Source organism: Phyllobates terribilis, unplaced genomic scaffold (genome assembly GCF_046119375.1).
Source record: "Phyllobates terribilis strain yellow unplaced genomic scaffold, ASM4611937v1 Scaffold_13__5_contigs__length_258822181, whole genome shotgun sequence".
In the NCBI taxonomy this organism is placed as follows: domain Eukaryota; kingdom Metazoa; phylum Chordata; class Amphibia; order Anura; family Dendrobatidae; genus Phyllobates; species Phyllobates terribilis.
In genome coordinates this window covers 123,143,185-123,168,881 of record NW_027362773.1, presented here as the reverse complement: position 1 = coordinate 123,168,881, position 25,697 = coordinate 123,143,185, and the positions used below count along the sequence as shown (strand labels likewise).

The following is a 25,697-nucleotide window of genomic DNA, read 5'->3' as shown; positions in this document are numbered from 1 at the left end:
CCCATCCCAGCCTTGTGCAGGTCTGCAGTTTTGTCCCTGGTGTCCTTAGACAGCTCTTTGGTCTTGGCCATGGTTTAGAGGTTGGAGTGTGATTGATTCAAACGGGTGCAAATAATACAGGTAATGAGTGCAGAGTAGGAGGGCTTCTTAAAGGAAAACTGACAGGTCTGTGAGAGCCAGAATTCTTGCTGGTTGGTAGGTGATCATATACTTATTTCATGAAATTTCACTATTTAAAAATTACTACAATTTCTGGTTTTCTTTTTAGATTGTCTCGCACAGGTGATAAAAATTACAGACCTCTCCATTCTTTGTAGGTGGGAAAACTTTCAAAATCGACAGCGTGTCAAATACTTATTTTCCCCACTGTATATCTTAGACTATGGGCTGTCATAATGATCCGTAATGTATAAATAAATAACAGCTGTCACTCCATAAAAATACGTTCTCCACCAAGTGCACATACTTTTAATGCATTTTTTGGACAAGTGTACATCTGGAATGCCGGGCCCCTTTCCTGCTCAGTAGCAGATGGCGGGGCCCAGCACTAACGCTGCGTTCTCATGACATGTCACGTGATATAAGAATGCCCCCGTGCCCTTTAACAGACGGTCGCTAGTTTTCACAATGGTTTTAGAAAACTAATATCCTCCTCCTTGCCTCATACACTGCTGCACTTAACTTCATCCCTAAATGGATTTTGTGCGTTAGCCGCTCCCACCCTGGAAAAGTATGTGTGATTCACCCACAACGAGCGGTGCCAATGTCTCTGCAGCACGGGAACGCTAGGAAGCATTATACATGGAGAATATACATTGTAGCAGCACTGGGCATAAGGGGTAAAAAGTGACATTGTGGATTCAGCTGTCATTTTGCAACCCAAAAATCTGCTAGTTCCTAACTGCTGACGGCTATGATTTTGCGCCATTCCACTAAAGGTACCACGTTGGCACCTGCGCCAGAACTAGAAATACTCATCAGACATGACAAGGTGACCACAGAACATAAATGACCCAAATATTCCTAGACGCCTGCCATAGAGCCTTCTGATGTAGTAATGCTAAAAGGAGGAATTTTCCGCTAACCGGATATGTCCTTTCCTTTAGGTTCATGTGCGCTCAGCTACCTAACCCCGTCCTGGAGAGCATCAGCATCATAGATACCCCTGGGATCCTGTCTGGGGAGAAACAACGGATCAGCAGAGGTAAGCCTTGTAACCTCATATATAGGGCGTGTTCACACCAGTATTTTCGCCGAAAACTCGTATCAGTTTTATTGCGTGGGACTGTTAAAGATTTTTTTGTTCTCATCGGTTGCCTAAATCGCTGCGTGCATTATTTCTAATGAGACTCGACTTTACAAGTCTACGGGTGCACAAAAAAATGTCAACACAGCTGAAAAATAATTTTTTATTTTTTATAAAAATCTTTTTTTCTTTTTTTTTATATATTCTTTTATGAGCTCATCCACATAGTGATGCTTGTAATGGATGCACATGTTCTCGGAGTGACCAGATTGAAGATCAGTGTAGGGAGCCCGAACAAGCATCTGCTCCCAGGCGTGATAGACTGAAGGGTTCATGTCCCTTTAATTCCGAGCCTGGGTTTACAGACTGTGCACATTGCAGTCATGTGTTTCCATGATGAGACCACATCTTCCTGCTTGGCTTATGTAATGATAGTTGAAGCCTCTGAAGATTTTGGCACTTTACTATTATTTCCCCTTTATAAGCAGACTGGGAATGCTCTAGTGAGTATGGCAACTTGGACACGAACCGTAGACGAGCGTGCTGCCATTATACCATTCTATTTTACTTTTTTCCTGGACAACAACTTCAAGCTCACATTTTATAATTAAAGAGGTGATCCACTACAATGTATAATTCATCTTTTTGTAAATATCGCTGCTTGCTCAGTCCCGATCACGCGACCACCGATGATGTCACGTCAACTTCTTGACCCCCTTTCATCATCAAAGGCGTGACCCATGCACTCCCCCCTGATTGACTGGGTCACTCCACGGTGATGCAAGGGGGTCCAGAAGTTGACGTGACCTCATCGGTGGTTCCAGCCGGGGTTCGCGTGATCAGGACTGAGCAAGCAGCTATAGCGCCACTCAACAAGAGGTATTTACAAAAATACTTGGGTTTAAATCGATGGGCGAATTATATATTGTAGTGGATCACCTCTTTAAGTTAACCAAAGTAATTTCACCTAGAGTTTCATCCTCTTTCTATACATAGCGATATTAAAGGGAATCTGTCAGTACTTTTTTGCTCTGTAATCTGAGAGCAGCATAATGTAGGGACTGAGACCCCGATTCCAATGATGTCACTAGGTTTTGTTTTGCTTTTTCTGTAAAAATCAGTGTTTTATCAGCAGGAGATTATCACTACGGGACTACGTGTCTTGTGCCTCCTAGTCTAACCCCACCCCCCAGCACTGATTAGCAGAGGAAGCTGCCAATCAGTGATGTGGGCGGGGTTATACAGGGTTCCACATTTCGAGCTCTGCTAGATCTTGTTCTCTTCATTACAATGGGATAGGTATGCGATTGCCATAGATCTGTAGACCCCGGATTACCCCTTTTATGCTTTGTCCTCATGGAAGTGAGATGTTTTCTCACTGCATAATCTGATTTTAGGGCCGTGAGAAATTCTTTACGTTTACGGCTGTAGATATTCCTAGTTGACCATTTAACAACGTGAGCTCCTCCTGTGCTGTGGTCGGCCCTTCTAGACGGTACTAGAATATGCAGTAATCCAGAGGGTGTAGCACATTCCTCAGTATGTAGAGGGAGAGGAGGAATGCCGGCTAGCGGGTGTTGTGGGACCACCGCCAAGAGAGAAGAACAGCTATTCAATCACTGGGGATTTCTTTCCTTGTGAGAATTCCCCACCCTGACGTTCCCGGGATAACTGTACCAGTCACTGCCATATCATAGTGTTTTTTACGCACGCCTCGTGTTCACACATGATCAGTCTGATATGCAGTTTACTGAATCTCCCATTCCTTGCTGGGATAACGGTGCATGAATATACTGTTTTGGGGGGAAGAAGAAGAAAAAAGCGGCAAGTGTTATAAAATAACTGCGTCATGTACCCCACAGCTGAACAATGATGGCAGCAGCATGGCACCGGATTAGCTGCAGTGGTCACATACCCATTTGTTAGAGTGATGATTGATTGTATCTCGGTGAAGCTCGATGGTTTACATCAGCTCCTTTACGTGCCCATGGAATACGGTTTACGGACCAGTCGTTTTCATCCCACCACCCCTCTCCCACCCTAGAATTACTCTGTAAATTTATGCTGTTTGCTATATATATCGGCCAACCTGAACGTATAATTGCCACCCGCCCGAGATGAGTGAAAACGAGCGAAGGTTCACCCACGTTCTAAAAATAAAAAGCAGGAACCCTAATTGATGAAATTTGGGATGCACGTAATAATCGTTTGTTTCTGAGCTATAATAATCTCCAGGCTGGATGACAAGTTATAACAGCCATCATTACATTACTAATAGGTAATCCCCATCTTAAAGGGAATGTGTCATCAGAAATAACCTGGTGTTGAAATCCGCTTATCATGTTGCATGTATTTTTTAAAACCCCTCGATAACTTTTTTTTTTTTTTAATATCTATATATTGTAATTTCGTATACAGTACAGACCAAAAGTTTGGACACACCTCATTTAAAGATTTTTCTGTATTTTCATGGCTATGAAAATTGTACATTCACACTGAAGGCATCAAAACTATGAATTAACACATGTGGAATTATATACTTAACAAAAAAGTGAGACAACTGAAAATGTCTTATATTCTAGGTTCTTCAAAGTAGCCACCTTTTGCTTTGATGACTGCTTTGCACACTCTTGGCATTCTCTTGATGAGCTTCAAGAGGTAGTCACCGGAAATGGTTTTCACTTCACAGGTGTGCCTTGTCAGGTTTAATAAGTGGGATTTCTTGCCTTATAAATGGGGTTGGGACCATCAGTTGTGTTGTGCAGAAGTCTGGTGGATACACAGCTGATATAGAATACTGAATAGACTGTTAGCTGCTTTTTTCTTGCCATAATACAAATTCTAAGTAAAGAAAAACGAGTGGCCATCATTACTTTAAGAAATGAAGGTCAGTCAGTCTGAAAAATTGGGCAAACTTTGAAAGTGTCCCCAAGTGCAGTTGCAAAAACCATCAAGCGCTACAAAGAAATTGCCTCACATGAGGACCGCCCCAGGAAAGGAAGACCATGAGTCACCTCTGCTTCTGAGGATGTTTATCCGAGTCAACGGCCTCAGAAATTGCAGGTTAACAGCTGCTCAGATTAGAGACCAGGTCAATGGCACACAGAGTTCTAGCAGCAGACACATCTCTTCAACAACTGTTAAAAGGAGACTTTGTGCAGCAGGCCTTCATGGTAAAATAGCTGCTAGGAAACCACTGCTAAGGACCGGCAACAAGCAGAAGAGACTTGTTTGGGCTAAAGAACACAAGGAATGGACATTAGACCAGTGGAAATCTGTGCTTTGGTCTGATGAGTCCAAATTTGAGATCTTTGGTTCCAACCACCGTGTCTTTGTGCGACGCAGAAAAGGTGAACGGATGGACTCTACATGCCTGGTTCCCACCGTGAAGCATGGAGGAGGAGGTGTGATGGTGTGGGGGTGCTTTGCTGGAGACAGTTGGGGATTTATTCAAAATTGAAGGCATACTGAACCAGCATGGCTTCCACAGCATCTTGCAGCGGCATGCTATTCCATCCGGTTTGCGTTTAGTTGGACCATCATTTATTTTTCAACAGGACAATGACCCCAAACACACCTCCAGGCTGTGTAAGGGCTATTTGACCAAGAGGGAGAGTGATGGGGTGCTACGCCAGATGACCTGGCCTCCACAGTCACCAGACCTGAACCCATCGAGATGGTTTGGGGTGAGCTGGACCGCAGAGTGAAGGCAAAAGGGCCAACAAGTGCTAAGCATCTCTGGGTACTCCTTCACGATTGTTGGAAGACCATTTCCGGTGACTACCTCTTGAAGCTCATCAAGAGAATGTCTAGAGTGTGCAAAGCAGTCATCAAAGCAAAAGGTGGCTACTTTGAAGAACCTAGAATATAAGACATATTTTCAGTTGTTTCACACTTTTTGTTAAGTATATAATTCCACATGTGTTAATTCATAGTTTTGATGCCTTCAGTGTGAATGTGCAATTTTCATAGTCATGAAAATACAGAAAAATCTTTAAAGGAGGTGTGTCCAAACGTTTGGTCTGTACTGTATCTATTATAGTGTGTGTGTGTGTGTGTATATATGTACTGTATATTATATTTTTTTTTTAAAGAAAATGCACTTTTAAATTGCGTCCTCCTTCTGTACTACAAGAAATATCTGCTTTGTGTTAACTTTATGCTTTACCAAAATAGTCGTGTTTTCAGTCCAAACACCCTGGATTCCCCGCTGCTAGTTTAAGGCAGTATCTTCCGATTTCTGCTTCCTTTCTGGGACTTGTAATCAACAGCGAACTGTCCGACACAGACAGCACTGTGACCTCTGCTGTATAATTTGAGCAAGAATATAATGTAGGACTTTATATCAAGTAGCCGAGGGGCGCGGCTCATCTCCACTCCTAGTTTCAGAGAGTATCTTTCACTGAATTTGTTTTAATTAAATCAAGTACCCTCTGTAATCGGCGCTGCTTGGCTGATTCTGGAACAGTTTTTCTTTTTGTTCTGTGACCTTCCATTCCAAAGTTATGTCCCCAACAAAAGATACTAGTTTCCCATTCAACTAAACTATGGAGTTTCTCTGTGGGCGTGGCTGTGTTTTGATTGGCTGATATCAGGTGAGAAAAGGCAAACTCCCCATGAGAAGTTCTCTCCTTGGTTTAAGGGCAAATTTGCATCATTATTACTGGGGGGTATAACTTTGGAATGGAGGGACATAGAAGAAAAAGAAAAACTGTTCAAGAATCAGTGGAGCAGCCGGGGCAAGTGAGAGACTCCTTAATTTAAAATAAAGATCTAATGAAAAGTCCTTTAAGAAAAAAGGCACATGACAGATTGTATCAAAGAATATCCAATCACCATTATCTTCTAATCCATCATGGTTACAAATGTTTTTCACCTTGTTTTTCAAACATGGATACAGCGGAAAGTGAGGTTTATATGGAGAATGATGAGCGGCGCCCCTCCCAGCAATGCACACAAGCACGGTGATGACATTGGCAGCTGCTTGTTTAAATACCAGCTACACTTTATTTCCAGCCGACTAACCAGTGCTAGGTCAATTGTTCCTGTATTTGTTCCTCTCTTCCCTGCCTGGTCAGCAGGTTCCTTCATGCTGCAGCAGGAAAAGTTGTGCAGTGGGAGATAAGACCCCCCAAAGTCCAAAGAACCACAGCTAGGAAGTTTCTTTCAAACCATGGTTAATCTCCAAGGAATGAATAATGGAGGTTATTCCGGACTGCGGCTCCTTTCATTTCCATTCAGTTTTCGGAGTGTATCCTACAGCTCCAGGTTATATAGGCATGTGTAACATTGTAATGGGGTTGTCCCATCAAGACCTCATAGAGGTGGTGTCCACCCGCCAGGATTTGCGTATGGACATCCAGATTCCCATGGTCATAACTGCTCTTTTCGTCTGTCCCAGGAGCCCGACGGGCAGCGATTGCTGGGCTGTTTGACATTGTGTTGTACTGATGGGACTACTTCTTTAACCATATATTTTTTTTTTTTACCTAAAATAAGTACTGAGGTCTTCTAGACAAAAAAAGGTTTTATGATTGTGACATTTTAGTGCTAATTTGTCACCAGATTGCACAATAATTAACTGCATATAATATGAAATCGAACTTAGACCTGATGAGGCTTGTATACTTACTTTGCAAATCCATGTCAGAATGGCTGTATAATCCTTATATGAAAGTTTTAAATTAAATCTCTTCCCATTTACCCTTGGTGTCCATCTTTCCTACAGATAAATCTCCGCCTACCTAGACTGGTTGACCACTCCTCAGGGTCCCTCCTCACTGCTGCTGAGCTCACACCCCTCAGTACAAGCTGCAGCTATCAGGCTGGGTGGACGGACACTGAAGAAGCTTTGACTCATGCTGCACTAACTAAATAAAATAAACATCAGTCACTGATTTTTCAGAAATAGTACACCAGTTTCATTAGGTCTAAGATGTATACAATAATATATGCAATTTTTTTATGTGAGGGTTATAGCCCTAATAAAAAAAAATGGTACCCTTTTAGTGTCCAAATCTGACATTAGAATTTTTTATTTTTGGGGTGGGGGTTAATATGGTAACAGGGGCTTCGGTGCAGTGCACCCTTTCTGCGGCCGAGTAGTTCAGTGCACTTTTAAACATAATTGTTTTCTATCTCCTGCCTCATTTTTATTGATTGACAGCTCTGGATTTTCTGGGGTCAGAGGAGGGCAGAGCTAGGTGGAAGGTGCACTGAATTTTTGCATTGTTTTTTGGTGGAGCGTACTCTACCTCACCGAGGCACCCGATGCTGGCACAGTAAGACCCCGTATCTAGTACCAGGAAATGAACCCTCTGCACGGACCCCTCAGTACGGGGCAGTGCATGTTTAGAGGATGTATTGACGTAAGGAGCAATTCATGAGGCCAAATGAAATCTTTGCGGATCCCCATAGTCCACCAGTGCCAGATCATGCCGTGCGGAGCGCTCATCGGACCACCCTGTGTTTTGCACCGGGTTACAGTAACTATGAACAAACTAATCGCTCGCATTTTTCGTGACTGTGGTTATGATAAAATGATATCTTTGTACAGTTCAGGCAATAAAAATATCAGCACGGCTCCTAGGACTGAATGAGACGTCTGATAACAGTTTTATTGCCGTCGTTCATAGCATTATTTTATGTGCAGGAAGCTGAAGTCAGCGGGGGACGGTCGGCCCCATTGTGTTGTGTGCACCCTGGGACGCCCCCACTAAGAATACTAACTTGTTCCACTTCAGTGAATGGAAGAGTAAGTTGCAGGGAGGAGGTTTATGCAATGTCGGGGGTATGAGAGCGAGCAGGAGTGCACTTTATACCAAAGTCCAGGTTAGCAATAACAATGTCTGACTTCCAACAGTGCAGGGTCTGAGGAACAGAAAAATGTCCTAGGCTTAAAGGGGTATGCTGTTGTAAAATTGCAAAGTGCTTCCATTAAAAAATAAACTTTGCAAATTTTTTTTTAAGAAAATCTTCACCTTTTCTCAAGATGGGAAGGATCTTTGTTGTCCTTGATGGCTGCAGGGTGGCCAGTTGGCTAGGCAAAGGGTGCACACCGCTCGAGGCCCTGGATCTGACCAGAAACGGAGCTGCATCTGCTTGCAACCTGGAAGAAGGCTCTTTTTGGACCTGTGATGCCACCATGCTGCTCCAGGAGCGGTGTGCTCCTGAACAAAAAAGTGTCTTCGTCTGGAAAAAACTCGGCGGAGCGTTGCATAAAAACATACCTGGCAGCAATTCTTGCTGCCTGTGGTTTGGGCCACTGTTTTGGCTGTGGCGGTCATCCGATGGGAATGGTGGAGCCGCCGCTGCAGGACACACGTATACATTGTATTTATTTTAATTGGGGTCCTGAATTGTTTAAGCTAGGGTTGCCCCCTTTAAAGAGGTACTTACGAAGGTAGCCCCTGTCCCCATGTCCTGTTATGGACTTCATAGAGGGGGTCTGCCATTTGTCTGAACTGAAAAGAAGACTCTGTACTAGTGGGCTCTAGTTGTCCATGTCTTACAAGGATGGCTATGTTGTTTCATACTTTCCAATTGATGTACCGATAACTGCAGGTAGGTTTTTTGCCGCTGTGAACGCGGCATTTTGACGAAAAATGCAATGTATTGTGAATGCAATACCATACACGGCCTGTGTACAGCAGTGGCGCGGTTTTTGGATGAAAGCAGCTATGTTTTCTCATCCCACGCAATTCCTTTTAAATTTGAGATAGTTTGGAGAAAGTACCAAATCGCTGAAGTTCTATTACTTGCTGTTTCCATCAGCTTTTACGTAATCTTTGGAATGTGACCTATTAGAAGGCCGATAAGATCTGACGGCCAGGACTGAAGAATGGGGTGGAATCTGGCACATACTTGGCACACACTTAGAGGAGGTGTGTGAGAAATGTTTTCCAGAATATCTTCAGAATTGGGCAGAGCGTTCCTCCATGTAATGTGTGGTGGTCTCTACTAACCACCGGCAGGCGCTGCGCCATCTTCGGTACTCGCATGAGACCCGAGGAGTCTGAGATAATGGGGGGTGCAGAGGTGACGTATGTCCATTTAAAGCATAGGACAACACCATTATTATCATCGGCACAGTTTACACTGTGGCTCGGGAACGTACTGCTGTTATCTGTGTAAGTTTTTATAAAAGCCCCTGATGTACAATGTATCCAGCTGAGTTATTACTAATTATTTGGATGGAATTTTGCACTTCTAAATTTTGTATTTTACAAGATCGGCCCAAATTGTGACATGATTTATCTGCAACTTAAGGCCTCATTCACACGTCCATGTCTCCAGTACGTGTGGTGACCGTTTTCACAGGCGACACTGACACACGCAGATCCATTCAAATGAATGGGTCTGTGCGCCAGCAGGGGACAATGTTGAGAGTTGTATTGTGCCCCCCCGCTGTGTCCAACAAGTGTAAAATAAAAAACACTTCTACTCACCTGTCCGATATTCTGTCCCATGCTGTAATCCACCTGACTGACAATTCTGCATCAGCGTCTGCGTTGGTTTGAAGCAACCGCATACGCTGAGGAGCACGGGAGAATGATGCGCTGCAGCCAGTGGGCCCCTGACCTGTGCTGACCTCAGAGTGACAGGACAATGGTCATTGAGCTCAGCACAGGTCAGGGGCCCACTCGCTGCAGTGCGTCATTCTCCTGTGCTCTTAAGCGTATGCGGTCGCTTCAAACCACCGCAGACGCTGATGCAGAATTGTCGGTCAGGCGGATTACAGTGTGGGACCAAATATCGGACGGGTGAGTATAATGTTTTTTTATTTTATTCTTCTTTTATACTTGTGGGAGCAGAATACAATTTTCAACATTGTCCCCTGCTGGTGCTGATCGCAGAACCAGCAGGGGACAGTGATGACCGAGTCCTTCAGCACCCGGCGCTTGGGAACAGCACAAACTGAACTGCTGATTCCAGGCGCCAGTAAGTATGATCCTGATGCGGCACACGGTCGCCACACAGGTACAAACGGACTCGGATATCTCCGGTACTGGTTTTTCCATATGTGTGTTTGTTTTTCACGATTCCATAATTTTTTCCTCAGAATTCAGTGATTCAATAATTTTTTCCCACATTTTTTATCTTGATTTCTTTTAGTGTTTCTTAAAGACCTAAAGTTGCCATTTGAAATGAGTTTAGTTTTGTGCCATGTCTGTGATCTGCTTTTTATCAACAACATTAAACAACTGAATGAACATCCTCCGAGCCCGGTGATTCCATAATTTTTGCCAGGGGTTGTATGTGAAATGGCTGTAAATTAAAACTGATCTACCTTCGTTCCCGTCAATGGGCGCTTGTTATGGCCTGAATCCTGTACGTTTAAGTCTGCATTTACACTCGAGCCATTTTCGCACATCCCCGATTTTTTTTTTTTTTTTTTTTTTTTTTTTTTTTTCCGTGTTTGCGGTACTAGTTCTTGTTGCCAGCTTGATCTCTTCGGACCTATAGGCAAATTGGCTCTCCTCCAGAAGGAACATTATATTATGACAATGGCTCAGCTGTAATGTGCAAAATGTCTCCAGTATTGGAAAGTTCAAGCAAAACGTCTGACATCTGGGCATCGCTTTTGTGTTTTATAGATTACATTTCCATTTTATTATAGAAGGATAAGGTGCCTCCTAATGTTATCTGATGGTGATTTCCCGAGGTTAGCGTGAAGACACCCTGATCGGGGTGTATTATGTCGTGGAATACTTCATCTAGTCTTTGACATTCGTTTAGTTGGAAATTCATTATCAATGTATAACAGATATGGGGTCTAGAAGCCCCAATCTCAGTCGTACTCTTACCGGGCTTCAATATCACGATTATCGAGGTGTAAAAAGAAACCAGAAGAGAACCACGTTCAAGGCAAGGCCTATTTTGAGACCTTTTTGGGCAATAATCTCAAGATATTAAAGTGCCCACGATGCAGAAATGCTGCATATTTTTTCCGCTTCTCTCTGGCAGGAAGAACGCATGCGGATTTTACATGATTTTTTTCCTGCCAGGTAGAAGCGTTTGTCAAGCGTTTTTGCATGCAGGTTATCAAGCGATTTTAGCATCACTTAGAAAAGTGCTTGACAACTTATTCACACTATATAAATCCATGCAACCGGCAACCGGAATGGATGTTATAGTAGTGTGACCAAGTTAGTTAAAAAAAAAAAAGAATAAGAATGGTAAAAAATAAAGATAATACTCACCTTCTGATGGCCCCCGGTCACTTCTCCGCTGCGTCCGGTCTCTTGTACGGCTCGCGGTGGTGTGAAAGGACCTTTCATGATGTCATTTAGTCATGTGACAGGTCACGCGACGTTCTATGGTACCCGAGTCCCCTCTTCTCCAGACCCGGGTACCATCCGCACATTGAATCGCTTAATATCCGCATGTGCACATGTAGTCATGCGGATATTAAGCGATTCAATGCAAGTCAATGGCGGAAATTACGCTGCGTGTCCACTAAATTAATGGACATGCTGCGTATTTTTCCGCAATGATAATCCGCAGCGGAAATTTCCGCAGCATGTGCACAGCACATGCGGATTATCATTGGGGACCATGGGGCACGTATTACCAAGCGTTTTTTAAGCGTTTTCACTGCAGAAATTCTGCGTCAAAAACGCTTGAAAGACGCATAGTGGGCACGCAGCCTTAGTGTAATTTTCTAAGGGGAATCCATCAGGTCCAGGGACCTTCCATTTGCTATGTCCCGGATTGCCTCTGAAATCTCCTTTACTTTGTGTGTTGATCTCAAACTACCCCCGAGGTAATCTGGAGGCTTGAGCTACATGGTGATTTTGCCCATAACACAGGTCATACTGCCAAAAATCACTACGTGGTCACATCATGAATACTGGGTTACCACGACAAACAAATCTCAAAAACTCCAGTAGGGTCTGTCTTTTTGCAACTTGCTTGTCTCATGTGTCGCGGCCAAAGTTGCCACATAGCCCAAGTCTAAAAGGTCTCCCAAGTCCACGCTTGATCCTCCTGGTCTACATGAGATTCCTAGAAGACATGTAATTGGTCTGGGATCCTATCGGACTCAGCCAGACCGGGTGACTTCTCTAAGGTCTATTTGTGACTGGACTATATGGATTGGTCCATTAACGTTAAGGAATAGTCAAAAAATCGTCCAGGGTTGGATATTCATTGTTGGGTATGATGGGGATTAAGTCCTGGCTGCCAGAGATTTAATCTACTGTAGACCATGTGTTTCTGGGTAAGGCGTTCGCTAGTCAGGGCATTAAAGGAGTGCTCAATCTCCAAGATCCTATCCTAATATGTAGTAGGTGTAATAGCAAAAACCTCCAATTACAAAATGTAGTATAGTTCTTCTGATTAGCTATGTTGCTTACCCCATATGCAAGGCATTGCAGTAGCTTAGATAGCTATTGTTACGACAACGGTCACTAGATGAGTGGTTGTAACCATGGACACTCAAACTACACCAATACCCTGTACATGGTGTAAGCAACATAGTGAATGAGAAGAACTATACAACATCTACTTGGAGGTATTTGCCAATATTATTAGTACATGTACTACATATTGGGATAGGATCTTGGAGATGGGAATACCCCTTTAAGCTGTGAAGTGTCTTGGGAACGGATTATGTAGTGTGAATCTATGCAACTGTCGGTCCATTAGGATAAAGGGGTTGTTTTCCTATAAGCTCCATTGGTGACAACCTTTTTAAAGTCTCTCATGTAGATTATAGAGGTGAAGGGGAAAGAAGATGCAACGAATGCTGCCTCTTAGGGAAGTTGGAGGAGAATTGTATATAACCTAGTGGTAGAACAGGTTTACAATCTATTAATGCCATCACAAAAGCATATGGACCCTCAGGGTCACATTTCAGCTCCCATCTTGTGTATTAGGAGTGGAAGTGATTTCACAGACAATCCTCTGGTGCCCGGTCATAAGACAATCCGATCACCTATCCTGCTTCTCCTCGCTGCACGTGATTGATGAGACCTGAACTCATTTTCCGTTCCCTTTTTATAGAAGAAACAGCACCCTATTCCTTTTTTCTTTTTCCCCAGTTCCTTCTGACATCTTGTAGATGTCTTGTCTTCTGGGTCGTCTTCTTTTTCAATCGCACTTTGAAGTCTAGCTGCTTTTGTGCACATCCGGGTAATGTCTGTAAATGAATTTTGTCTCTCAGGTCTGGTCCTGGTTTACATTATTGTGTATTGAGTCGGTTGGGATTGTCCTGTGGAAAATCAGAAGCACGGGATCCTTCTTAGCTCATCTTGGCAGGAGGAGCGAGGTTGGGTTACGGAGAACTTTGCTTAGTCAACGCCACTAAACCCATATTCTGTTCAATGACCATGGAATATTATATATGTATCACACATACAATTTAGGCTTTTGCTTTCATTATAATAAATAATTTAAAAAATATATATATATATATTTATTTATTATTTTTTTTTATTATTTTTTATTTTTTTTAATGAACGCAAAGGCCAAAAAATCATGTGATTGGTGCTAGATAACTAATAGTCAATAAAATGATTTTCTAACTTTTTTTTTGAAAAATGGAGAGAAGCTGAAGAGCGTTTTTGGGGGGCCCAGCGTGTCCACGCTTTCCACAGAGCCCATTGATTTTTAATAAGAATTATGTCATGCTCCATGTCACCTATGGTGGCACTGCACTAACCGCCATGTCTCCCAGCAGATTACAGCTGATCTCTTGGAGGACAGCTCATGATCCGTTCCTCCTTTTGGGTTTTCACATGACAAGTAGAGCGCTGGTGAGAACCATATGGCAAAACCTGACACAAGTTACAGTGAATTATTGTGGGTGTTTGTAAAACTGCTACAAATGGAGGTAACAAAAAACCCTAAAAACGGAGCGACCAGGACCACCGCAATGCGCACTTCCCCCGACGTGCCTTTCTGCCTAGATCCTTTCTCAAAGCTCTGATGTAGCAGTAGCAGAAAGCATGTTTTTGGCCGCGTGACCAAATTGCCATGTCGCCCCAGCCTTAAACAGAATCTGTCACTAGGCTTTTGCTCATCTGAGAGCAGCGTAAAGAGACTCTGATTCCAGCGATGTGTCACTAAGTGTGATACAATCAGAGTTTTTAGATGTAGCAGAGCTCAGAAAGCTAATGCTGCCCACACCACAGTACTTGAGTACATTGTATATTGACAGTGAGCTGCTAATCAGTCCTGGGGGCGTGGTTGGACCAGGAGGCAAGAGACACCTAGTCCTGTAGTGATAATCCCCTGCTGATAAAACACTCATTGTATTGAGACAACAACACACAGCCTAATAAGTGACACTTCACTGAAATCTGTGTCTCCTAACCAGTGTAAATTGCGTTATTCATATTTCTTCTTCTTTTTTTGTCTATTACACTGGCTTTTGTTTCTCCGCAGCTGTAGAGCCACAGTCCTGGGCAGTTCGTGTAATTGTCTTTATATGTCGGAGGAGACGTTTCTTTTTATACATGGGGGTGGGGATGGGACTCTCGTCTGGGGCCTTATAAGGGAACTTACATCTGACCCTTAACCTTCCAAGTCCCACAAGAGTAAAGACTGAACCAGGGAAAGCTCAGAGCGTCTTAGGAGCTTCTTCAGACATACAAAAACATGTTTCTTAGTTTGTAGGCCCATCGTCAAGGAAACACTGAGAAAAAGGTGTGTGGGGGGGGGGGGATCTGTTGTGGCACTCTCAGGCTAAATGTACAAAATACATTTTTATTGCTGGTTATTGGCAACTGAGAGGCCGCGGTCCCCAGAGATGCGTCTGTCATAGCTGGCAGCTGTTCCCCGGCCCACCCCATGAAACCCCCTCGTCAGTAGAGAAAGTGAAAGTTTCATACTTGAGGCTACGAGTCACTGACTTATCTGGAGAAACGAGCTTCATGTGTAAAAATAGCCGCGGAGTGCCGGCATCATGTGTCGTTCACACCCGGTCCGCTCTTCCCTCTACAAACAATCCTACATTTTTCCATTATCAGGTTGATCAGTCACACAGTTATACAATATGGCCACAAACCTGAACATCATCCTACAGCTGCTCTTACTGTATAGAGCTCAGACGTCGGGGTTCGCTGACCCTTTATGTGCATGGTCGCCATACAAGTCAGACGTCGGGGTTCGCTGACCATTTATGTGCATGGTCGCCATACAAGTCAGACGTCGGGGTTCGCTAACCCTTTATGTGCATGGTCGCCATACAAGTCAGACGTCGGGGTTCGCTGACCCTTTATGTGCATGGTCGCCATACAAGTCAGACGTCGGGGTTCGCTGACCCTTTATGTGCATGGTCGCCATACAAGTCAGACGTCGGGGTTCGCTGACCCTTTATGTGCATGGTCGCCATACAAGTAATTTTTTCCAGGAAAAAACAATGTACTTGAAGGGTATCTGAGCCGCTGTTTCATTACACATTAATGGCGTGTTACAGACAGAAACTTTCAATTCACGCGTATGTATTTATTCATATCGATCCAAAGGGGGCCTCACCTTGTTCCTGCCCTTCCGGGGCTTAGGTTTCATAAGGCCACGTTCACACGCTGAGTATTTGGTGAGTTTTTTACCTCCGTATTTGTAAGCCAACACCAGGAGTGAGTGATAAATACAGAAATGGTGACGTGTTTCTATTAGACTTTTCCTCTGATTGTTCCACTCCTGATTTTGGCTTACAGATACGGAGGTAAAATACTGACCAAATACTGAATGTGTGAACGTGGCCTTACACAGGGAAATAAACCACATCATGACTGCTGCTGTATGTGATATATTTAAAGAGGTCTGTGATCCCAAAAAGCAAAAAAAAACCATATATTAATAATGGTGCACGATATATGGACATAGATATTGGGACACACATCTTAATCATGGAGTTAAGGCTTTTCACTCGGTCCCATTGCACCCTGACACCTCGCCATGCTGCATGCCGTCTGAGGTACTTACATGGGTGACATAATGTCGGTGGTGCAGAGCGCCCTGATACCAGCGTGGTCCTTTAACAGGAGCCACCGGGGTAACAAGTTCGTCCATGACATTTCTTCCCTCCTAAATCTTCCCCCATCACCTGTGAGTGATGATATTGGGAAGTGGATGGAAACGTAGCCACAAAGTGGAGACCCCATAACGTTACAGAGCCAGGGGTCTGAGGAGCAGAGGGCAGAAAAGTCACCAACGTTCTGCTGAGTCCAGACCTCCTCTGGTATAACATCAGCACAAACGGTTCACCCCCCAGCGGGAACTTCATGCAGCCTTACATCACCAAGCACAATGCCAAATGTCAGATGGAGTGGTATAAAGCTGCCATCACTGGACTCTGGAGCAGTGGAAATGATGAGTCTGGGTTTGGTGAATACCCAGGTTATTACCTGCCTGACTGCATTGTGTTGGCTGTAAAGTTTGGTGCAGGAGGGGTAGTACCATGGGGGTGTTTGTCAGGAATCGGCACTTGGTTTTAGAGAAGAAGTTTCTTGATGTTCAGCGTACAAGACATTTTAGACAATTGTAACGTTCAACTTTGTGAGAACATTTTGGGGAAGGCCCTTTTTTCTGTTTCCGATGAATGCAGAGCGTGAGCCCAGCCCTTTCCTCCAGCACTAGCATCTGACCAGATAAATGCTCTTCTGGATGAAAAGCCAAAAATTCCCAATGTTTGCTTTTCACACTTCACTAATTTTAATTAAACTGTACTAATCCTAACTGCCATCTCAGGTGAGGACACCAAAACATGATGGTTTAAAGTTGAGAAAATCACAAAAATAAATGGGTTTCACATACTGCTGTACATGCTTTTTTTTTCCCACTAAAAACGCAGCAAAACTTGATACCTGCTGTGTAGACCCGGTGTCTTCCGTGACACTACTCAGACAACACAGGGTGAGGGTAAAACAGCGTGGCAATACTTTATTGAACCACAAAGCGGACAATAAACATATAGAGCAGTCTCAGCAAATACCCAAGATGGTACAACATTACACAGTCTCACCCTTCCGCTCCGCCCGCCTGGGATAGAACAGCCGCGACTTTGGAGACTTCCAGGGCCGACTACCTCAACCAGTGGCCCCCCCGCTTCTGGCGGACCCCCACAGAGAGGAGGTAGCGGCAAGCTTAGGAAGCTATCAGTCCCATCGAGGTACAAGACCAGGAGACCCAAGGGTCCCACCCTGGCTTCTCCGAGAGTTTCCATGGGGCCAGGTGACCTGTGGGTCCCTCCTGGCAACTCCAAATGTCTCCATGGGTTCTAGGCGACAGGTGGGTCTCTCCTAGCAACCCCAAAACAACATATCAATGCGGCCAGGTGACTTCTTCGTCCTCTCCTGGACTCCCCAAAATGTATCCATGTCTCTCTGATGGTTAAATGGAGCAGATCCGTATCTTTTCAGTCAAGGCCGGTACCCTTAGACTAGAATCGTGTAAAATACAAATCTGTGTCTCTTTGGATAATGCCATGCAATCAATCTGCTGTCCTGAAGGATGTCTTTCATTCTCCTTCTAAAGTCTTTCTGAATCTCTGTCCCAAGACTGACTCCTACAGAAGCATATCTCCTTTTTAAATACACATCCACAGGTCAAGGGGTTTTTAGAGGGCAGCCTCACATGGCTCAGCTATCATTGTTTTAGCTAATCCATTTACATAGTTGGTATCACAGTGGCTATTGCAAATAAATCTCTTGCTGACTCTTAGTACAATTTGTCATTAGCATAGTAAACATGATTGTTTCCAAATGAATAGAATTCAACATTCAGGGTTATTCAAATATACAAATACTTGCTTGTCCACAGCCACAGAGATGCACACATTTACAAGTCAATTTAAATACAATAGTGTATTTCTCTTGGCTTAACAAATCTAAACGTCTGGCTTAAGATTTTACTCTGGATCGTCACACCTGCGTTTTTGCACTTACTCATTTCTTTCTATGGGTGAAAAAAAAACGCTGCAAAACACTGAACGTGACGCGCATCAGTTTTCCAATTCAGTCAGGGGGGAAAAAAAACAAGTCTGTGCATGAGATTTCTGAAATCTCATAGCTTTTGCTGGTACTGTAAAATGCAGCTTTTTACTTGCATAAACGAAAGCAGCAAAAATACGTGTGAACATAACCTAAGGATGCTTATGAAATGCTACGATCATGGGCGTACCCAGGATCAAAACTAGGTGGGGGCAAGCCATGGTCGTTCTGGTTGTAAAATCTTAAAACGAAAAAGGTGAATGAAATGAAAATTTTAAGAAAATTATATGTAATTATAGAAGTGCTTTATTAGTTATTACAATTATTTGCTTGCAAAAAATTTTGATTTTTATTCTAATTACATGTCTTATACTAATATCATTTTTCTTGGGTTTGAAGAAAACTTGTTCAAAACTTTAGTTTCAATCCAGTCCTGATTTTCCTTGAAGAATTTCCGATGGACTCATCAAACACAATCCAGTCAGTCTGTCCTCTCCCATTGTACTTCTGAGCCAGGTCTTTACCCTTCGAAGGGTACTGAAAGATCTTTCAACAGTAGCTGTGCTGGACGAGAAAGCACTTAAAATGAAGAGTGCGTGCCTTGTTGCAGGGAAAAAATATTAGCCTCCTCAAAAAGTGCAGCCACTTCACTGTCTTTAACTACCTGTCCTTTCTCCAGGTCCGGACCGGTTCCTACTCCCAAGGCCCAGGTCCTTCCAAATTTCAATAATTACACAGTGATTGAGTATATTGTGTAATTTACACTGGCTGGCTGCCACAGTCACTGGCCGCCGGCCCACAGTAACAGGACAAGCGCTTCGCTCCGGCGGGATTCTCAGAGACAGCACGCCTCAGGAGTCAGGACCCTGATCAGGTGACATGCGGCGTACTGTGTCACTCAGCGTGCGTTAAAGGTAATCCCAGCCGGACCCCATGCAGTGACACTGCGCAGTTCCGGCCGCCGGGTGCAGAGCAGTCACCTGCGGCCGGCTGCAGAGGGAACTTTCGCTGGCCGTGACCGCCGGTGATCTAAGTGTGTGTGCGGCAGGGCCGGCTCCAGGTCTTTGTGGGCCCTGGGCGAAAGAGTCTCAGTGGGCCCCTTTAACACATACCACGATTCATGATGCACAGATACCGAAGAGAAATATATATATATATATATATATATATATATATATATATATATATATATATATATATATATATATATATATATATATATATATATATATATATATATATATATATATATATATATATATATATATATATATATATATAATTAGTACAATGCAAAGATTTCACTTCTTACATTACATGAGTGATATCTATTGTAAATTCCACAATAGCTCAGAAACCAGCGAATCGCTCCATACAGTATACTGGCCCCCATATAACGCTCCATACAGTATACTGGCCCCCATATAACGCTCCATACAGAATACTGGCCCCCATATAACGCTCATGCAGGCTGTGTCCCCCCCATCCATATAATGCACCATGTAGGATGTCACCCCCCCCCCCTCATAATGCCCCTTTCAGGATGACGCACACCCCCCTCCCTTATAATGCCCCATGCGGGATAATGGACATGCAGCAAAGAAAAGTGGTATGTATGAATAGACAGGGAGCATTTAAGTATAAAATGTAATAATTTTATTAGTGAGAAAAAGGACTGAACACAACATAGAAAATTAAAAACATTTAAAAGAGCATTGTGCTTCAATAAGTACCACAGCGATATCACATATCAAAATGTACCAACCATGGCCAAAAATAAGACCTCCTATCACCAAGAGACACCACCAATAGGTGTCTGAGGACATTAAAATGCACCTGGCTACATATGTAAGCCCATGCAGATCCCTATAATCCTTAGGCTATAACAACAAATAGCAGCTTATCCTAAATTCCTAAGGGATAAGTATATGAACAGAGGGGACATAAGTCCCTAAATCAAGAAATAAGAAAATCCCAAGATACAACCTGTGGGTTAGGGATAGAGCTGTCTCAGTATGCAGAGGATAGGTAGGTCAATGAGAGACCATTACCCCACGCTTATCGCCACTAGCTTTGTGGCTTCATAAGGGGAGAGATGTGGTGTCTCCTCTTGTGTGTTGTTTGCCCCATGCAGGATGTCACCCCCCCCCCCCCCCTTCCTTATAATGCCCCATGCAGGATGTCACACACACCCCTCCCTTATAATGCCCCATACAGGATGTCACACAACCACCCCATATAATGCTCCATGCAGGATGTCACACACCCCCACCTCACCCCCTCCCTTATACTGCCACATGCCTCCATACAATAAAAATAAAAAATAAAATACTCACCTCACGTCTCACCTGCTGCTGCTCCGGACTCCAGCGTCGCCGGCCTCATCCCGCTCTGCGCTGTGACTGCTCAGGAGAGCGCGCGGTGTAAAGACGTCACCATGCCCTCTGACCTGAGACGTCACAGTGCAGCAGCCGCGGAGGATGCAGGAGCTGCTGCGGAGGCACGGGGAGGGTTAAGTATTGTGCCGGGGCCCTGAGCAAGCGGGGGGGAGCGGGCGCTGACACCGCTCTCCTCCGCTCACGGGTCCCATAGCGCGCGTGTGCCCGACAGTAAGGGGTCCCTGTTGTGCGACGTGCGTCCCTGCTACCCACCTGCCCCACTGTGGGTACGCCCATGGCTACGATTGTAAGACTTGATACTAATGTTTCAGCATGGAGGTGATACACAAAGTACCATGCACATTAGATATCAACATCCTGTCTCTTTGGCCTGGCTGACTGAGTGTCCTTGCCAGGGCTTGCAGGTCTTACAAGCATTGGTTACATAATAGAGCACACGTCTTGTTTCCCGGCATGTACACACTGATGTTTCTTTCATTTTCTAAGCTCACATTGTTACCAGTGGGGAGCACTAGCATTTGCAGGCTTCCTTGTGTATTGTGATGCTATGTGTTCAGGGCTTTAATTTTTGCTGCAGTTTGCAGAAAAAAAAGGCCATTATGACAGACTTGGTAACATGCAATAATTTCTGGGGGGTTATATGGCTGTGGTTCTGCACCAAAACCCACATATGGGAATCTCCTACATGACATCTGGTTGTATTCTATTCTGATCTATAGGTTTAATATGTGCACAAGATGACAAGCTGCAGATACAGATCGTAGCGCAATCCTTAAGCACCCCATACACATGAACATCAACCAAACCTGCTGATTATAATCAGGTTCCACTGACAGACTATGTGAGTGGGGGGGCCCCGACAGATGATTGTCAGGGAAGTGAATGTTCCAGCGCGTCTGACTGGCTCCCAGCGCGTCTGACTGGCTTCCAGTCTGATGATGCTTTTGTTTTATAAGAGATGAGTTGCCACCAGTGTTGTTTCTTATATAGAGAGCAGGAGAGCTTAGCATATTGAGTGCTCCCGAGTATGGGAGAGACTGCCAAGGTAACTGCTGGACGAACGATTGGCTTACAGCCATATAAGGTGCATGGGGAGCTTAAAGGGGCTGCCTGGGACTTTTAACAGTGATGACCTCCAATGTCTGGTCATAGAGGTTGTGACGCCCGGCACCCCCATCAATCAGCTGTTCCCAGTGGCAGCAGTGGCCGGAACTGCTTGATTGCAGAGCTGCACAGCTCCAACTGTATAGTGGCCGTGGCTGGATATTGCATATCTGCCCCATATTCAAATCAATAGGGGGCAGATATGCTGTACCCAGCTGCGGCAACTATACCGACAACAGAGCTGTGCTGTGCAGCTCCCTACCAAGCAGTTCTGGCTGCCAATGACACCGGGAACCACTGATCGCTTGTGCCGGGTGTCATACACTCACCGAGCAGACATTGATGACCTACCCTAAGGATAGGCCATCAATGTTAAAATCGCAGACAACCCCTTTTAATACATTTGGTAAAGTATAAGAGATGAGCAGTTGTGCCTGGGTGAGTTTTGGCAGACAAAGCTTTCCCATAGTAGGTGTCCTCTTGTATGTGGTGTGCCAAGCAGCATTTTTCTTACTGCATCCTCAAAGTGTTAGCAGATGTCTCTGCATCTAGGTTAGATATTATGTACTCCTGAATCTCTTGTGATGTACCTAAACTGCTTTGCTTTTTTGCCACAGGCTATGACTTTGCGGCAGTCTTGGAGTGGTTCGCCGAACGCGTGGATCGCATCATTCTGCTTTTTGACGCTCACAAGTTGGACATATCCGACGAATTTTCCGATGTCATCAAAGCTCTCAAAAACCACGAGGATAAAATCCGAGTTGTGTTAAACAAGGCCGATCAGATTGAAACCCAACAGCTGATGAGAGTCTACGGGGCCCTCATGTGGTCACTGGGGAAGATCATCAACACTCCAGAGGTGGTGCGCGTGTACATTGGGTCATTCTGGTCCCATCCTCTACTCATCCCGGACAACCGCAAATTGTTTGAAGCCGAGGAACAAGACTTATTCAAGGACATTCAGTCCTTACCAAGGAACGCTGCCCTCCGCAAGCTAAATGACCTCATTAAAAGAGCCAGACTGGCTAAGGTAAGCAGAAGGGATTGATTGCTATTTATTCTGGCTCAAAAAGGGTCCCAAGTGGAAGACTCTTCTCAATCATCCAACCCCTCGATGGCAACTGAGGAGGTTCTCGGCGTGAAATGCGAAGGTGGTCTACTCAGCAGATACATAGTCCTAGAAGCCACCGCACTCACCACTGTGGATCAATAAGTGTTTTCCTTTTTGAAACCGCACATACATATAATAGTAAGCCGGACATTTCAGTCCATACACCATAATGGCCCTATTACTTGTAGTGCTTGAAATGCCACTATGGCCAGTGACTGCCATGGGACCTGAAAACGCCCACACTTTTTGGATGTCTTTGACTTATCTTAAAGGATCGGTCCTCAATATCGTAGTCCTGGAAAATCCCAGGACGGTGTTAGGGCGACAAACCCTACATGTAATAAAGAACAAAACCTTATTGTAATCTGCCCTCTGTTTCCCTTCCAGGTCCACGCTTATATCATTAGTGCGTTAAAAAAGGAAATGCCAAATGTCTTTGGTAAGGACCACAAGAAGAAGGAGCTGATCAACAACCTGGCCGAGATTTACATGAAAATAGAAAAAGAGCAGCAGATCTCACCCGGAGACTTCCCCAGCCTTAAGAAAATGCAGGTATAAGATTTATAATAAGGGTGATAATGTGTGCAGATTTAACACATATCAAGCCATCATCTTAGTGTTACCAGATGGCTACTTTTAATAGTGTCACCTGAATGTGCTGCCCTGTGCAAAGGTTGCATATTATGGGTACAGGTCTGCCCTATTGACCCAAACGGTGCAAAAAATGTCTTGCTTGGCTAATGATCAGATTAAATAGTAGTAGTCCTTCCTCTGCCGTTCTCATAGTGATTGGCTGGCTGCTGTAACCAGACGGCATCTGCAGGGATAGCTCAGGAATACAGCAGAATCGTGATACAAGACTCTCATAGCGCCTACGGGCTAATAAGCCAGAAGAACGGAACCCATGATATGTTATTTACATGCACAGCGTAGATCCACTTTCCATCTGTATAGTTTTGGGATGTGAAAGCATCAAAGCCATGCAGGAAGCCTCAGTAAGGTATTGGCAGGAAGCAGCACTGAGGCCGACCATTTTACAGGAGTTGCACAGTGCTACCTGTATATATATATTTTTTTTCTGCCCAGAAAATTTCATACAGCAATACAGTAACTCCCTCTGTTTTTGCAGTTCATAGTCTCTGGTGTATTGTAGTTAGGCCATTAAAGGGGTATTCCCATCTCCAAAGACCCTATCCCAATATGTATTAGGTGTAATAATAATATTGGCACATAGCTCCAATTGAAAATGTAATTTAACTCTTCTGATTCAGTGTGTAACTCAACTTATTTGCCGGGCATTACAGTAGCTTAGGTATCATGTTTACCACCACTAGCGACTGACTGTCACTATATGAGTGGTCGTAACCATGGATACCTAAGCTACTGCACTGCCCTGTACATGGGGTGAAGGACATAGCTAAGCTACTGCACTGCCCCACGCATGGGGCGAGCGACATAGCTAAGCTACTGCACTGCCCCACGCATGGGGCGAGCGACATAGCTAAGCTACTGCAATGCCCCGCGCATGGGGCGAGCGACATAGCTAAGCTACTGCAATGCCCCGCGCATGGGGCGAGCGACATAGCTAAGCTACTGCAATGCCCCGCGCATGGGGCGAGCGACATAGCTAAGCTACTGCACTGCCCCGCGCATGGGGCGAGCGACATAGCTAAGCTACTGCACTGCCCCCCGCATGGGGCGAGCGACATAGCTAAGCTACTGCACTGCCCCCCGCATGGGGCGAGCGACATAGCTAAGCTACTGCAATGCCCCGCGCATGGGGCGAGCGACATAGCTAAGCTACTGCAATTCCCTGCGCATGGGGCGAGCGACATAGCTAAGCTACTGCACTGACCCGCGCATGGGGCGAGCGACATAGCTAAGCTACTGCACTGCCCCGCGCATGGGGCGAGCGACATAGCTAAGCTACTGCACTGCCCCCCGCATGGGGCGAGCGACATAGCTAAGCTACTGCACTGCCCCGCGCATGGGGCGAGCGACATAGCTAAGCTACTGCACTGCCCCGCGCATGGGGCGAGCGACATAGCTAAGCTACTGCAATTCCCCGGGCATGGGGCGAGCGACATAGCTAAGCTACTGCACTGCCCCCCGCATGGGGCGAGCGACATAGCTAAGCTACTGCCCTGCCCCCCGCATGGGGCGAGCGACATAGCTAAGCTACTGCACTGCCCCGCGCATGGGGCGAGCGACATAGCTAAGCTACTGCACTGCCCCGCGCATGGGGCGAGCGACATGGCTAAGCTACTGCACTGCCCCGCGCATGGGGCGAGCGACATGGCTAAGCTACTGCACTGCCCCGCGCATGGGGCGAGCGACATAGCTAAGCTACTGCACTGCCCCGCGCATGGGGCGAGCGACATAGCTAAGCTACTGCCCTGCCCCGCGCATGGGGCGAGCGACATAGCTAAGCTACTGTCCTGCCCCGCGCATGGGGCGAGCGACATAGCTAAGCTACTGCCCTGCCCCGCGCATGGGGCGAGCGACATAGCTAAGCTACTGCCCTGCCCCGCGCATGGGGCGAGCGACATAGCTAAGCTACTGCCCTGCCCCGCGCATGGGGCGAGCGACATAGCTAAGCTACTGCCCTGCCCCGCGCATGGGGCGAGCGACATAGCGAATCAGAAAAACTATACTTCTTTTCTAATTGGAGGAATTTGCTAATATTATTTATTAATAATAATAATAAACCTACTACATATTGGGATAGGATCTTGGAGATTGGAATAATCCCTTTAGATACAAATGTTGAAACTGATTACGAACAGCGCTGCACGGACTGACTGCAGGTCTCCTGCCCTAAACTCAGCAGCCTCATATATGCCAGTCAGCAGGCGGTTCAGTTTGGGTCAGGAGACCCGCGGCCGGTCCATAGCTGCATT

The 25,697-nt window shown here is 45.1% G+C and overlaps 1 protein-coding gene across 1 annotated transcript in view; it reads left to right on the top strand.

Annotated features, from left to right (window-relative positions):
- EHD1 (EH domain containing 1) overlaps positions 1–25,697 on the top strand; it is a 35,588-nt gene that overhangs the window by 7,213 nt on the left and 2,678 nt on the right. The window contains exons 2-4 of the mRNA XM_073658584.1: positions 1,107–1,204; positions 22,304–22,716; positions 23,185–23,349. Coding sequence (XP_073514685.1) covers positions 1,107–1,204; positions 22,304–22,716; positions 23,185–23,349 — 676 coding nt within the window. The remainder of the gene's footprint in view (positions 1–1,106; positions 1,205–22,303; positions 22,717–23,184; positions 23,350–25,697) is intronic.